The sequence below is a fragment of the Castor canadensis genome, chromosome 2 (assembly GCF_047511655.1).
Source record: "Castor canadensis chromosome 2, mCasCan1.hap1v2, whole genome shotgun sequence".
NCBI classification, from domain to species: Eukaryota; Metazoa; Chordata; class Mammalia; order Rodentia; family Castoridae; genus Castor; species Castor canadensis.
In genome coordinates this window covers 64,538,107-64,553,729 of record NC_133387.1, presented here as the reverse complement: position 1 = coordinate 64,553,729, position 15,623 = coordinate 64,538,107, and the positions used below count along the sequence as shown (strand labels likewise).

General features: G+C 39.7%; 1 protein-coding gene across 5 annotated transcripts in view; it reads left to right on the top strand.

Moving 5' to 3' along the window:
• Ccdc146 (coiled-coil domain containing 146) overlaps positions 1–15,623 on the top strand; it is a 130,951-nt gene that overhangs the window by 108,920 nt on the left and 6,408 nt on the right. For all 5 annotated transcript variants that reach the window (XM_074064905.1, XM_074064904.1, XM_074064907.1 and 2 more), the window contains 6 exons: positions 4,600–4,695; positions 5,201–5,371; positions 8,605–8,693; positions 8,786–8,950; positions 10,805–11,029; positions 12,522–12,750. In XM_074064905.1, the coding sequence (XP_073921006.1) occupies positions 4,600–4,695; positions 5,201–5,371; positions 8,605–8,693; positions 8,786–8,950; positions 10,805–11,029; positions 12,522–12,750 (975 nt within the window). The remainder of the gene's footprint in view (positions 1–4,599; positions 4,696–5,200; positions 5,372–8,604; positions 8,694–8,785; positions 8,951–10,804; positions 11,030–12,521; positions 12,751–15,623) is intronic.

Below are 15,623 nucleotides of genomic sequence, written 5' to 3'. Positions count from 1 at the left end.
TGGACCATACTTCCCACCATAACAGCCAAACACAGAATAAAAATAAAAATCATATATTTTCAAATCACACAAGAGTTGTGAGAAGCAAATTCCACAAAGGCACAATCACCTCGTGGTGAGGAGAGATGGGTAGATTTTGCTCTCCCTGAGCATTTGCCAAGGCTAGGCTCCATGAACCTGGCATAGGCATAGGGACTTTGCTGGTGTTAGGCAAATCCATCAGATCTTTTAATGACTGTGTAGGGTGCCATGCCAAACTGGAGGATTTCTTAATTAAAGATATCACACTCTCTTGTAATAACATTACACATTACACTATACCTCTGTATTTAAACTTGGCTACTATTGACTTCCACATGGCATGGAAAAGAAATAAGACCTAGTATCTAAATATTAAAACAGTAGCTCCAGGGATTTTGTGCTGACATTCATCATCATGTTTTAAGGGTTGGAATATCATTAATCCGGGAGGTTATTCTCTTTCTAAACCTAAGACAATGTGAAAGATTGTGACATCATCATTATCCTCTCAACAGGTAAATATGTTGCTTTATATATGCTACATTTTTTCCTTTATTTGCAGTTTTCTAGGAATTCCATCTGTCTTTGCTCTGATTTAACGTCGGTTTTAAATCACTGGTTTTAAATTTTATTTTTGTCTCTTTGTGACTCCATCTTCAGTGCTCAGGGTGATTGTGACCCCTGACTCTGGAGCTCCAGCTTTCAGTCTTGCAGTCAGGTTTGGATCCTATATTCATGGAACTCCTTCCTCTGTTAGGTGCTTCCAAACCTTTCAACTGGGGTTATTGCAAGGAATACACATGATTACAAATGTGCAAGTAGATTGTGCTGGTAAATAGTGCCTTCCTTCCATTACATACTGAAGAAAATGTTGTAGTTAGGGTAAGACTATGGCTTGTACTCCTATGAAGAAGACTGCACCATCACATCCTATTGATGAACCTCAGAAATCCTCAACTTTTCCTGCAAGCTCTTCTACTCTTTAATCCTGCTGTCATAGTTTATATTTCCATGAGCTCTTTTGGTTTTCTGAATGTATCTTTTTTATAGTATCGTTACTTGTATTTCGTATCTTCTCTTATTAAAAAAGTACTAGTGGCTGCTTCTTCTCTCATCCTCTTCCTCCTTTTTCCCTCCTCCACCTGCATATAGTTTATTATTTTCAAATTACTTTTTCTTGAATTTTGTTGTTTTTGGTTTTGCTTTGCTTTTTTGTTTGTTTTTGTCCCTTTCTTATTAGAAATTCTCCTCCAATGTACTATGGACCTTGGCTATTTGGGACACTATCAAGCTAACTGAGCTAACTGGGAACTTTCCAATGGTGAGGCTTATCACTACAGGTTGATCTGGCTAGACAAAAGTGTATAAGGAATAGCCCTTGACTGAAGAAGAGTTTACAGTAGAATGCTCTAGCGGTTCAGATTTCAACAAATAAAAGCTATTTATATAGTGACACTACAGCTATTAAGTTCACAAACTAACACCCATAGAAAAGTGTTATTTGTACTTCAAAACTAAAAGAAATTAAAATGTATCAAGTCCTCTTTCTTTGTTGATTTCAAGAAAAGTCTGTGATTGCCCTAGTACAGTTGCAGTGAGATATTTAGCTTCCTCTTTGATCTTATGGCTTCTATTTAGCCTGGCTACTTCCCACAGCTGGCAATACTTGAAAATAGGAGTGGGCCAGGCCAGTCACTCCCATTGGACCTTTCATACTTGCATGCAATCCAAAACGGAAAGAGATAAAGGTAAGCACGCAGGGCTTCAGCTATTCTTCAGAATTTATTTCCCCAGAGACAGCTGTTTGTTTTCTCATGGCATTTGACCAGGAGAAACTCAAAATATGAGTGAATGTCTGGAATAGTTTAGAAAAATATCAAAAAAATAACACTTTACCCTGAGGTTCACTGATATCAAATAATTGGGATGTTTACAGCAACAGAATAGTGACAAGTTCCTTATGAAGTCGCAGATAAGTGTTCAATATCTTAAAGAACAGATCCCAAATTATTAACAGTGACTCCTGGGGCCAGCACTGGTAGTGGAGGTGAGGCGCAGAAGATGATTCAGTTCTTACTTTACACATTTCTATGGTTAGTTTGGTTACAGTAAACACAAGTACAAAATGCCAAACTATAAAAACCAAACCTAAGAACTAAAGTTTACAAAACCTGCTGATATATGCAATTTGAGGCTCAAAACTAATCATAAACCTCTCAACTCACACCACACAATTAGAACTTTGATAGTTGATAGATTTTTTTTTCCACCTGTATCAGTGGCGACTTGAGCCAACTATAGCCTATTTTCTAGGTTACTTTAGGAAGATTTCCTTTGAAAACAAACAATAATTAGGTTTGCAATTTGGCTTCAAGAAGTAATAGAAAATTACAGTGGCTTCCCTAAATAGGGGGTTGTTTCATTCACATAATAAAAAGCCCAGACAGGCACAGCAGCTCATTTCATAGCACAAAATGCCCAGGATTCTTTTAGCTCCATTTTTTTGTCACCTTTGTGTATATATATATATATTTTTCTCCATGGTCATAAGATGACCATTCCACATTTGGGCATAAGCTCACCCAAGAAGGGGTGAGCAGAGAGCAAAAGGCAGGTAGTAGCCTTTTGGCAAGGAAAACAGTCACTTGCCAAGAGCTCTACCCAGAAGACTTCCACTTATATTTCATTTGTTTGTCCTGGGTCATACAGTCACCTCCAGCTGCAAAGGAGTCTGGCAACTTTGAACAACAGTGAAGTTCTGTAAATAACATCAAAGTGGAGGGTAGGTGTGGTCCAGGCAACCAGTAGACTCTGATACCAATGGCTCACCTTGTTAATCAAGCATATGTAATTCCTGCTGAAACTAGAGAGCTGGGTTTTTATGCAGAATTTTAAAAGGTCTCAGAAAAGCACCAGCTAGAATTTAAAAATGAATACAACTCAACAAAGTGTTATTTGTACTTCAAAACAGTGGAAAAAATCAAAATGGCTGACACTTCAACCCAGGAAAATGAGCTGGAATCCTTTAGTTGACATAGTAGCTAGTGAGCATGCACCCATTGGATTTTTCTGTCAAACCTTACATGCTCTCCTAGTTCCAGGTGGCATTCATATGCATATTTGTCTACCCTTGGGAGCAGTGCATGAGGAGCTGCCCACTCCTGGCCCACTTATAGCAGAGAACTAGATAGGAACCAGGATGCTTTTTGGACTTTGCTGTCCAGGAGGGCTTAACTTCATTTACTGACTTCTTACCTCTTCCATGAAGTCTTCCCCAATTATTCAAATCTAAGTTGAGTTCTCCCTTTATTGATCTGCTAAAACCACAGGATTCTATATATTGCATATGGTTCTCATAAGACCATGTCTCACCTTCCTAAGCCAAGTGTGTGCTTCTCAACAGCTGGCTGTCTACGGTAGGCAAGGCCATGGGAAACGGGACAGTGCAGGGCCCCTGAGGACACAGAAGATGGTACCGAGGGCACATACTGGTTCATGGACGATGGGGCATCCAAAGACACAATTTAGCTACTTTAAAATAGTAGCTGACTCTCAGAAAGATACTGTTATGTGGACTTTAAATCACTGACAGCATGATGGTCCCCACTTTGGGCAGGTTTTAGCCAGTGTTCAACCCTGGTGCCTAGAAGTGTGTGCTGTCACAGCAGGAAATAAACCATATCAGACTGGGGTCATGTACTACTTATATAAAGGTCCAAAGTCAAGTAAGCAATAAGCACCCCAGGGTGACTCTTCCTGTGGTCGTGGATGGCACCTCTTCCCCACCAACTGCTACCTGATTCCTCATAAACTATTCTCTCCAAAGTACTTTAACACAGGACAAAAGTGCAAGTCAACAACAGAAATGGAATAGTGAAGATTTAGACAGCAGCAAAAAAAGTTAAGAGGCTTTGCTTTTGAGTGAAAACCTTCCAACCACTCATCAACCTACATCTAAATGGCAAACTATTCCCACTGTTACTAATGAATTGCTTCCATTTTTTTTTCTTTAACTTATAAGATTTCATAAAGGAGCTTAGATTTTATCAGTAACAGCTACTTGAACAGTCATAGTAGAGGCTCATTTCTAAGACCTTGAATGATGAGTTAGACAGCAGTATGCTGCAGGCGTACGGTCATGGGCTCTGAGATTAACTGGCTGGGTTTATAGCTGCACTACTGGCAAGTTGCTTGAATGGGTTCAAGCCTCGTTCTCCTCTTCCGTTCAATTGGAGATAATAGCATTGCCACCTCATGGGGTATTGTGAGGGTTGAAAAAGGTCACACACATAAGCCCTTAGAACCTTGCCACACAGTCAATGCTCCACAAATGTCAGCTGTTAATAGTAATGTTTTTTAAAATTACAAAATATTTGCAGGTAGCAAGATGTAGATTTTTGGTGGGTCTTCGTGTTTTACTTTGCCACAGTTTTATAAAGCATACTCATATAATAGATATTTCCTGTAAGATTAAGAATCATTTTTTGTCTACCATTTTTAAAAACTATGTGATGGGGTTGACTATGTGGCACAGAGCATTTCTGCCTTATATAAGTAAATTTAAACTTTGCTTTCCAGATTGAAGCTATCCCTAAAGATAATTCTGTGCTGTCTGAGAGAAGAAGGGAGCTCCATAAGGAAGTTGAAGTAGCTAAGAGGAATTTGGCCCAACAGGTTAATATCAGCTGTTGTCTGAGCTTCTATCTCAGAATGGTAATACAAAGCTGTTGTGTTTTAACTCTGCTCCACAAAACCTCATCAATAAGCGTTATCCTACTAGGGGAGGAGAGGGAAAAAGAAAGATAAGGTAAGTGAGGGCAGTTGGGAGGGTGAACCAAACCATGATACCTGTTTATATGGAAATGACATGTGAGAAACCCATTAATATATAAAATTACATTAATAATTACATGCATTAATAATTGCAATTTAAGACGTTTAAAAAAAGAGTTATCAGTGAGAAAGTATCCTCCTTTTTTGTAGTACTAGGGATCCAAGCCACAGCCTTGAGCTTGCCAGGCAAGAGTTACAGCCCTAGCCCTTCCTTATCTTCAAGTTCACTCCAGCCCGTATCTTTTAATGAGATAAATCTACACAGGAAATAAAAGGGTTGTTCATATACTAGTCTTATTCTTTTCCTCAGTCAAATAAGTTGCACTTATGTTGTTTTCTTCAAAAGAAAATTCTATCCGAAGGTGAGTCAAAGTTAGTAGAACAACAACTTGCAGAAGAAAGCAAGCTTTTAAAGGAGCAAGAAAACATGCGAGAACTGGTGTTCAACCTTGTGCGCATGACTCAGATCAAGAGCGACGAGAGGGAGCAGAAGTCCAAGGACTTCCTGAAAGCTCAGGTAACTGTGTGTATGCAACCATTCATTAGTTACTATAAGAGTTCAGGGCCTTATTTTAGTGCAACATTAATTAGGAAGCTGCAACTGTAAGTCTCCTTCAAATCCCAATGACTATAAATTTTCCCTTAACAAGACTCAATCATGCACCGAAAATAGAAAGTTCCAGAATTCAATTAGCAATACTCGGCAGTCCAGAGAAAAGAGTGAGATTGATCATGAGAAGCAGAGGGTTTGAACAGATGGCGAGTGAGAATAAGGTAGGCACCTTCAGTAATGGTGCTGGCAGCTGCATAAGCCACAGATGGAGTCTGGGATTCACATCCCTTCAGGATTTGCCTCGTGACACTTAAAGAGCAGTTGTACAGGACAGATCCCCCTCCCATGTCCATCAAGTGAACATCATGCAAAGGACATCCTTCATGACTACTTCATCCCCAGTTTCCCAAGAAATGGCTGAATGCAGTATCCCAAAACAAAACCCTCCTGTTGTGCTAAAATTCTGCCACTAGAATCAGTTATTCCACACAAGGATTACATCCAAATTATGCCCAGAAGTTCCCTGTTAAAAATGAACACAGCCTGGAGGTGTAGCTCAGTGGTAGAGCACTTGCCTAAAATGCATGAAGCTCTTTGTTTGATAACCAGAACAGCAAAAAAAAAAAAGTGTGTTATATATATATATACATATATATATATGTGTATATATATGTGTATATATATATCCCAGCACTCAAGAGGTGGAGGCAGGAGAATTGAGAATTCAAGGACAGCCTGAAGAACAGGACCTGCCTGGAACTAAGGGTCGGGGGAGAAATGACCCAAACAATGTATGCTCATGTGAATAAATGAATAATTTTTTAAAAAGGACAGCCTGGGCTAATAGTGAGACCTTGTCTCAAAACATACAATAAAGGGGGACCAGGCATGATGGTACATGAGTGTAATCCCAGATACTCAGGAGGTGGTGATCAAGAGGACCAGAGTCAGAGGCCAATCCAGGCAAAAAGTTAGCAAGATTCCATCTCAAGGGAAAAGCCAGGTTTAGTGGCTAAGACTGTAATCCCAACTATACAGACGACTTAGAGAGGAGAATCACAATCTGAGGCTGGCCCCAGGCAAAAATGTGAGACCCTTTTGGAAGCATATTAGAGCTGGAAAAGGCTGTGGGTGTGGTTCAAGTGATAGAGCACCTACGTAGCACCACAAGGCCCTGAGTTCAAACCCCAGTATTGCCAAAAAAAAAGAATATGATGTGACCTATTACTAAAATAGAATGTTTGAATTTATCATACAACCCAGATGCTGACCATTTCTAAGTGCAGCCTTTGTTCTCATTCTCAGTGTTTAGATGGGGATGGAGTTTCTTCTCATTCCCCAGGAAGAACTCATACACACTAGAGCCCTGTGAGCAATGAGATTAAATAGACTGCAGAGAAGACTGAGGAGAAAGATCTGCATCACACAGCCACATCAAACTCTTCCCATTCCCCTGTCACTGCTCATTTTTTCATCTTCACATTTGAGAAACTAAGAGTTCAGCATGGTTGGTCCAGGGGAAACAGGCAGACAGGACATCAAAGAGCTATTAGGAGGTCAGATGGTGAAGGTCACAGTCTGTGTTAAATCATTTGGGTTCCATCTTGGAGACAGCAGCAAGCCCAATAGAGTCCATGGGATAGTCAGGTTCCGATGGGGAAAAGAGGCAGGAAGGGGAAGGAATGGCAGGCCAGGAGAAGAGGACAACTGAGGGGAAGTAGAGATGCAAGAAGCCTGTCTCTACCAAGATCGGGGATGCGGCTGGTCCAGCACAGGGTTTTTAAAACCACCTGCTGTTGGCTGGGAAGAATCTACCTCAGTGAGTTGCTCCTAGTTAGAAAACTTCCCCTATTTTCTCTTTGGAAATTTTAGAAACAGTAGAGAGATACTTTGTTATTACAAGAAAAACTGATGTATTTTTACCAATTAGAAAAGTTCCAATTAATCTCAAAAACTGTTATATATGTTTAAGTAAGTCTATGTAAACAAAGTTCTCATTATCAAATGAGCTAATTTGTATTAAAGTACAAGACAATTCTCTGAGATATGAAAATCAATCAAGTATCTTTAGCATTGGGCATGTCTGTTGACCATTTGCTAACATTAGCTGTAATTTCCATAAGAAGGCATTCAATCTTACTTACTTTCATACCATATCTACACACCCTCCCCAAAAGTAGACAAGATGAAAGGGAAAAAATTGATGCTGCTATTACCCCCAAGACAGAGAAAATGATACTATGTTTTATGCCTGTTTTATTCTTTTTATATATAGCTACCTTGAAAGGTTAGCTTTTTCTTGACTCCCATTCTCATCTAGAGTAATATAAAATAAAATCACTGTACTCAGTCTTATTTCTGATATCACTTATGCCAGATGGATTTTACTCTCCGTGCCTTTGAGGGGCTGACAGAAACTCTTCCCCTAGGGTTCTACCAGCTGAATCTCCATCTTTGAACATGTTTCTGATCCTAGATACAGGAGCCAGTGTCTTTCCGCTTGATGAGTATCACTAGTGTTTTTAGCACTTGCTATCTTTTTAGGACTTTAGAGATATAATTGTTTTGTTTTGTTTTGTTGCCTAATTCCCTTCCTTTAATTGTTGACAATTTGTCCTATTCCCCTATTAATATATATAACCATTTAGTTATGCTGCAGCAATTTTGGGAAATTAAAAGTGTTTTACTTCTGTACAGCCTGTAGAGCTGCTCTCAGCATGGTGCTTTATTGTGTAAGAAAACACATCCATCAAACAAAAGAACAGAAGAGCACTTTAAAACCATTGCTTGGATCTCTCACAAAATACCAGACGGTTTAGTTCTACCATTTATTAAGACTTTCTGTGAATCTCCTTCCTTCATCTGTCTCCCAGAAACTCCACACTCACCAGGTTCAGTTGTGCAGGCTACAGTCACTCTTCTCTCAACAGTTCCCCAAACTTTTCCCAACCTGTGCCTGCTCTTTTCTTTTTCTACTCTCTCGTTCTTTCTCTTGGGTGACCCTTTGTCCTGGCCAGTGTGAATCAGTTCGGTTGGCCAGGCAATTTTCAGATTTCCCTTGTTTCACTCAACCTGATCTGTGCAACCCAGCAGGACAAGATGGGTTGTTTCTTCACAGACAGAAACAGTGGAGATCAGCTGGGAGTGTTTATCTGTTGTTGGTTTTCTTAATGTCACACATAATTTTTACATTTCAGCAAAAACATAACAACATTGTTAAGGAAATCAAAGCAAAAGATCTTGAAATCAGGATATACAGGAAGAAAAAACGTGAAATTCATCGGAGGTAAAAAGAATCCCATGATGATTTATCTTCTTCAATGCGGGAAAGCTGATTTTTATTTTACAAGTTTCAAAAACCACTTTGTATGTTCACAGACTCAGAGAGTTTGCTAAACTGTATGACACAATTCGAAATGAAAGAAACAAGTTTGTTAATCTACTTCACAAATCTCACCAGAAAGTAAATGAAATAAGAGAAAGGTATAAAATGTCGTTAAATGAACTGGAAATTTTAAGAAATAGTGCAGTTATTCAAGAAAGGTAAGAACTGTAACAACTATTCTTCTTTCAAAGCTTTGTCTTCTGTTTCATTGGAACTCTATTCTATGGTCTAGACACTATAGTCTACAAAGTAATAGTCTTTTGTAGAACTGAGAAAGCTCTGTTCAAACACCTTGCTTCACACAGCTAATAATCTAAGCATTTAAACACTTATACTTTTGAGGGAGAGCCACATTTTTTTAGTGAATGAGAAACTGCAATATAAAACCATGTTTACTATTAAGATTTGATGATGTTCATTTATTCAGTGAGGAAGAAAAACATAAATCTGATCATTTTCATTGGAAGTTTGAAAATAAATTATTGGCCACCCACCCATCGTGGTAGATTTAAAGTACCTACTGTGCTTATGGGAGGCAGTACAGCAGAGCAGCTAGGAGAAGTGGTGGTGTAGGCTCAAATCCCAGCCCTGACTCTTATTAGCTATGGGGCCTTGGGCAAGCTATGTTACCTCTCTGGGCTCCTTTTCCTTATCCATAAAAATTGTCCTTATTTCATAGGACTTTTATTATGATATGAGGTAATCTATGTAACCCTACTCAGAAGGGGATCTAGAAAATGGTAGTGTTATTTGTTGTCTACCATGTGCCAAGATCTGTTGGACTTTCATCTGTATTAGCTCCTGACCTTCCTCTCAAGTGTACACAACATGGACTTTTTCTATTGGCCATTACTGCCTATGGACCTTTAATAAAGATATTATAAAAATGGTTTCCATTGGGGATGACAGTGGTTTGAAAAGAAAATAATTTCCTAAATCATGTTCTCACTCAACAGGAAAGTCAAGTACCATTTCCAGAGGCTATGATTTTATAACCAGAGTTCTAGGCCAGAGGCGTAGGGTTCCAACATGGCAGATTCAGCCACTGGCCACAATGTGCCAATAAAGAGTAGTGGTAAAGGGCAGGAAGAGATTTGTGAGGTGCTAGCCTGTGTCTGGGAAGAGGAGGCACTCCACCATCTTTGGGATACAGGCATGAGCTTTATGTTTAAATGGAGAAGGAATTGGGACAGAGATATGCATAATGAAGCAGTCCCTGGAAGTGTGGCCTGCCTATTGTGTCAGTTCTGGTTCTGTGAGGGGCTCCAGAGATATTATTGCTGCCATCACTTCAGGGGAATAATCTGGTCCCCCTGAGATGATTACTTCAGCCTCATCATTGTAACTGTCCTCATTTGGAGGGCAGTGGTGGTTTGTCCTATGAGGCTTTGTTGTTCCTTTCCTTGGGGTAGCTTTGGTCCCCCTTGCCATAAAGACATTATCAATCAGTTCTGTCATTGTCAGAATGCAAGGTGATTGTAGGAGAGACACTCAGAGAAAAATGGAGGCAAGGATGTCAGGGTTTTAATCCTGCTGTTAATTTGTGGGGTCAAGTGAGGAGTCAGTGTCTTTTAGCAAAAGCAGTTTCTAAGTACCTGTTATAATTTCATTCAGCATGAATTATGATCCTACACTAAGTCGTGTGTCACCTCAGGTCCAATAGACACTATCAGTAAAACACCTCTGTCCTTGGGAGAACACAGCCTCCTGAGGATGACAGAGCAATAATGAGTGGCTCCAGTCTCTATCTTTGACAAAAGAGGCAGCACAATGGCAGGCACAAGGGCAAGGGGTCTTGAGGTACATGGAGAGAGGAGGATCTGAGACTGGGGATACATACACGAACTCCTGAAGAATATCATGTGACAAGTGTCACTATTTTACTACTATTACCTCAAGAGACACACTAGAAGCAAGAACTGCTTAGCACTACTTGTGTTCCAAAAGTCATCATTGTTTTTAAAGAAACTAAAGAAAATTATAAACTTATCCACTGTACCATTATTTTAAAGAAAGTTGCAAAATAGCATGCTGAAACATGCCAACAATATTACCATCCGAGAGAGCATGCAAAACGATGTGTGCAAAATCATGTCAAAGCTTCAGGAAATGAAAGAGAAGAAGGAAGCCCACCTAAGCAGCATGGACCGGCTTGCCAACACGATCACCATGATAGAAGAGGAAATGGTGCAGCTGCGCAAGAAGTACGAGAGAGCTGTGCAGCGGCGGAACGAATGGTAAGCCAGGACCTGGCGGGAGAACAGAGCACTGAGGGAGCCAATTTGGATGTCGCCCCCTTTTCTACCTAGACTTGACAGTCAGTAGCAAGGGATGGGTGCCATTTAGGTTCCATTAGCCTTTGAAGGGGAAGGAGCTGGGTGTTTTCCTGAAAAATAAGAAATGGCATCCTTAGAAGAGAAAGAGGCAAAGAGGAAGGTTCTGGAAGTTTCCCACTTGAAGGTCAACTTCTTTTCTCAGGCTTCCCTTCAAGACGCCTCTGATAACATCAGGTTCTTTCCATGTCATGGACAGAAATAAGTCTTTGGAACTTGCCTCCATTTTAGTGGCAAGGGTGGGCTTCTTATATTTCCCAAGCCATCCTCCAAGTTCATTTTCTTATCAGGTAAAGAAGATATTTAGCAGTAACATGGTTTTTTTCTAGGCTGCAATTGTGTCATTAATCATTTCCCTCAGGTTGCTTGTGCTCTCAGAAATTAGAATGTGAGACTCCAGAGCGCTGAAGTAATGGGATCTGGTATCAGAGGTTTTCATTAAACCTTGTGTGTTATTCTGTGTAAAGCTTTGGAGTGGTAGACACTGAAAGCACGAAAGGATGGTAAAACGTTGCTCCTGGCTTCTGTTGCCAAGAGAACTTGGTCATGATTAGAGTCTTTGACAGAGAAATGAGACAACATACAGAGCTGAATTGAGCCAGGTACAAGTACCTGCATACATTTAGGAGGGAGGAGAAAGAGACTTAGCTAGAAACACTTAAAGGTGGACCTCTGGGTGAGAGGTATGCAGGAGATGTGAGAAGACTTCTAGGATCCATGAAGAGCAGCACTTTTTCAAAGGGCTGAGTTAAAAACAAAACAAAACAACTCTATTTGGCTCCTGGCACAAACCAAAGCATTTGGGCAAAAGTGTATTCCCAGAGCCTGGTCGTACCAGAGCTGCTGGAGTTAGAAAATCCTTACTTTGTTTCTTTCCAATGGTCTCCTACACCCACCCACCAACATGATTGTAAAGGGCAGATTTTTGCCTTTTTATGGGGAAATTAGCATCAGACATACATGATTTTAAAAGAACCTAACAGCCCTGATGACTTACAAGAACAGAATCACTCCAGAAACACAATCCCTGGCTCCATGCCTGTGTGCTTCTAGCCAGGCCCTTGGTTGGCACATCTGGCCCAAAAAGGGGTCTGCAGAAAATCAGACATGGGATCATTTTGTTCATGCATTGGGAATGACATTCTTTCCCACCCCGGAAAACCCTTTGGGACCTGCCGAGCCACTGTGGCTAGCCAACCACAATGTTAGCCTGAGAGTAGGATGCTAAACCCTTCTATCCCCAGAAAAATCCAAAGTGTGTAGTTGAACTAGAAAGCTATTGGCAAATAAATGCAATCTTCTGGAATCAGGCTGTGTTGATGTATATTCACATCCAAAGCCAGAGAACCATAATGACTAGTAGAACAGTGGCCTCTTCCTCTGAATTTGACCACAGTGGCGTTCAGCTGATAGAACGGGAAGAAGAAGTATGCATCTTTTATGAAAAAATAAATATCCAAGAGAAGATGAAACTAAATGGGGAAATTGAAATACACACCCTGGAAGACAAGATCCGATTCCTGAAACTGAAGATTGCTGAGAAGCAAAGACAGATTTGTGTGACACGGAAACTAGTGCCAACCAAGGCGGCCCTGGACGCTGACCTAGCTGTGCTCCAGATTCAGGTGGGAGAGCCATCATGGGACACTCACTTGGGCCATTTGCTTTCCCCCCCATTTACTCGTAGATTATGAGTTCTTGCATGTAAAGCAAGCTGTGCTACTTTAAACACTGCTCCAGGCTGGAATCTGTGCCTCAGGTGTCCAAGCTACACTTTTTTTCCCCTCCTCATGAAGCATTTTTGACCTTTCTTGGAATCTAGACCCTCCCAGGACTTATCTCTAGCTCATCTTTCTCATGGCTCCAAACTTCAGCAATCTAAGCTCTTATTACCTCTAGCATAATTACGTTGTTAACCCTTGCTGGAAAGACCTTGGGGACCCTCTGGCTCTGACATTTGGTACTCTTGCCCTCTCAAACAGATGATTACCTAGAGATTGTTGTTTATTCATTTGCAATCACATGTAATGAGACTCTTATCAACTTCTGTGGTTCCCTTATAATCTAGTAACTTGGATCTGACATGGTCTTTCTGTGAAGTGCAATAAAGTCAAAAAAGTTCAAGTATGCAGGAGCAAAAAAAATATGAAATATGAGTAGAAGGTTACTTTCTTCACATGCAATAGATTTTTCTTAATGACAATAGATGAAAACATTAAACTAAGAAAATTATTGCCTAAATTTTCCCATTAACTTAATGTAGCAGAAAGAAATTCTAACCTATTTGATGTTTTCTACAACATCAGGTTTTCTTTTGGATTTTTTCCTGGTTGTAAAATTAAGACATATTCAGTTAGTGAAATCTTTAGGAAAGTATGAAAATTTAATGAAAATTATTCCTAAAATATAATTGCTGTTAAAATTATCAAAAATCTGGAAGAGGTCCTTTATCCTGAGTGTGCAAATAAATGTTTTATTAGTTCATGCCCTAGACACAGTTTGGGGCACTTCTATATTTTTACTTAGTCATGTCAAAGGACTTTCTAGAACTGAATGGTGGATTAATTTTCATATTTTAAGCCTTTCAATGTTTGTACTTTATATAAAGGACAGACAATAAGCATCCTCTAGTTTGAAGGTCCTGATTCCATATTTGCCACAAATACTCTCATTCATTTCTTCAATAAGTGTAGCCCAGCTTTGGTCCATTTGCTGGAATTAGGCTTCGAGTGTCTCCCCAGGATTCCCATGACTCTGACTCCAGCTTTAACAAGTGGTTCACTTGGGGGATCATCTCCTCAGCCCGCACACACAGTGTATGCTCCATTTCTGCACTATGTCAGGGCACACTCTGAACTGGCTCCTTCCTCAAGCTATAGCCACCCAAGACCAAGCTTGCAAGACCTTTAAACAGATTTCATTGAAGACTTAGGGCAGCAGCATGTTGAAGTTGCTTTAGAGAAATGCAAAGAACTTCAAATTAGATCTCCATCACTTCAGAATGATCCCCATGCAGCATGCTCACCATCCCTCTCTGGGCTTCTTCCCAAAACACAGCTTCAGGTCTGTCTTTGCCCATCCTAAACTATCAAGATGCCAAGCAGAACAAAAAAGGTTTTAAATTCAATAAGCTCTAAAATGAACAACTTCTTAATTGTTGTATCCTTTGTGTTAACTGCAAATCAATTCCTCCGCCCAGTGGATAAAATTAACCATACTTAGAAAGAAATCAGCTATCCAATGTGAAGTAATAATTCTGTTTTACCCAAGAGAGAACTATCATGTATTTAACAATACTACATGTCCTGCTTGATGGTGACCCTTTATCATTCTGACTGCATATAAATTGAGACATTTTAAGGTACCTACTTTACCAGGGCCCATTCTAAGCTTAAGAACAGTTGAATAGAAAGTTTCCTATTCATCTTTAAATGGCACTTAACCATTTGATTATCCACGACTCAGCACTGATCCCATGTGCCCTGAAAGGACATGATGTGAAATTTCTAGTGTCAAGCAAGCCACGTTTGTACTCTGTCCTCCAGGGCTGGATCCTTTTCATATCCTGTTATTTGTTATATTGGCAGTTCTTTTTTTTTAATTGTCCAACAGACTAATCCAAGGATTATCATGAGTCATATCCTCCTGGTTCTTGCAGTAATAACTCCATTTTAGGGATCGTAGAGGTCTCATTTAGGACTATTTTAGGACACTAGAAAACTATTTTTCATAGAGAAAGTAAACAGCCCAATGGGGAAATTAAATGAAGGCACCACTTTGGTAAATAAACACCATGTCTGTGTCTTAGTTTCCTAAGTAAAGAAGCTAAAACTAAAAGGAACATTAAGAACTGTTATTAATAAATACAACAGATTCTTAATATACTTCAGTTCTATATTAAGGGCAATTAAAGAAGGTGGAGAGAAATGGAAAAAAAATAATGTCACCATTTAAAATTCTTTTTATAGAGAGAAGCAACATCGATTAAAATTCTAAAATTCTATGTGTATCACTCTTGGGTCTGTTACAAAGTACATTAAATGTTTTGTCTCAGCCTCATGAAATTGAGCCTTATCATCCCATGTGAAAATTGACAAAAATAAGGTTTAGAGAAAATAAATGATTGCCTGATTACACAGTGCTCGGATAGGAAAGCTAAAATAATGTCTCTTGATTGTCACCATGTTCTATATGTCTCCTTAGAAAACAAAAACTAAGGGGGAGCGACCATTCCTATTTGGGAATGGTCACATTTCTTTTCTTTTATTATTATTTTTTATTTTTTTTAATTATTTGTTTATTCACATGTGCATACATTGTTTGGGTCATTTCTCCCCCTGCCCCCTCCCCCACCCTCTTCCCCCTCCCTCCCACTTCCAGGCAGCACCTGTTCTACCATTATCTCTAATTTTGTTGAAGAAAAGACACAAGCATAATAAGGAAGACAAAGCATTTTTGCAAGTTCTGTAGCTATACAGAGGTATTTCTAGCATTGCTT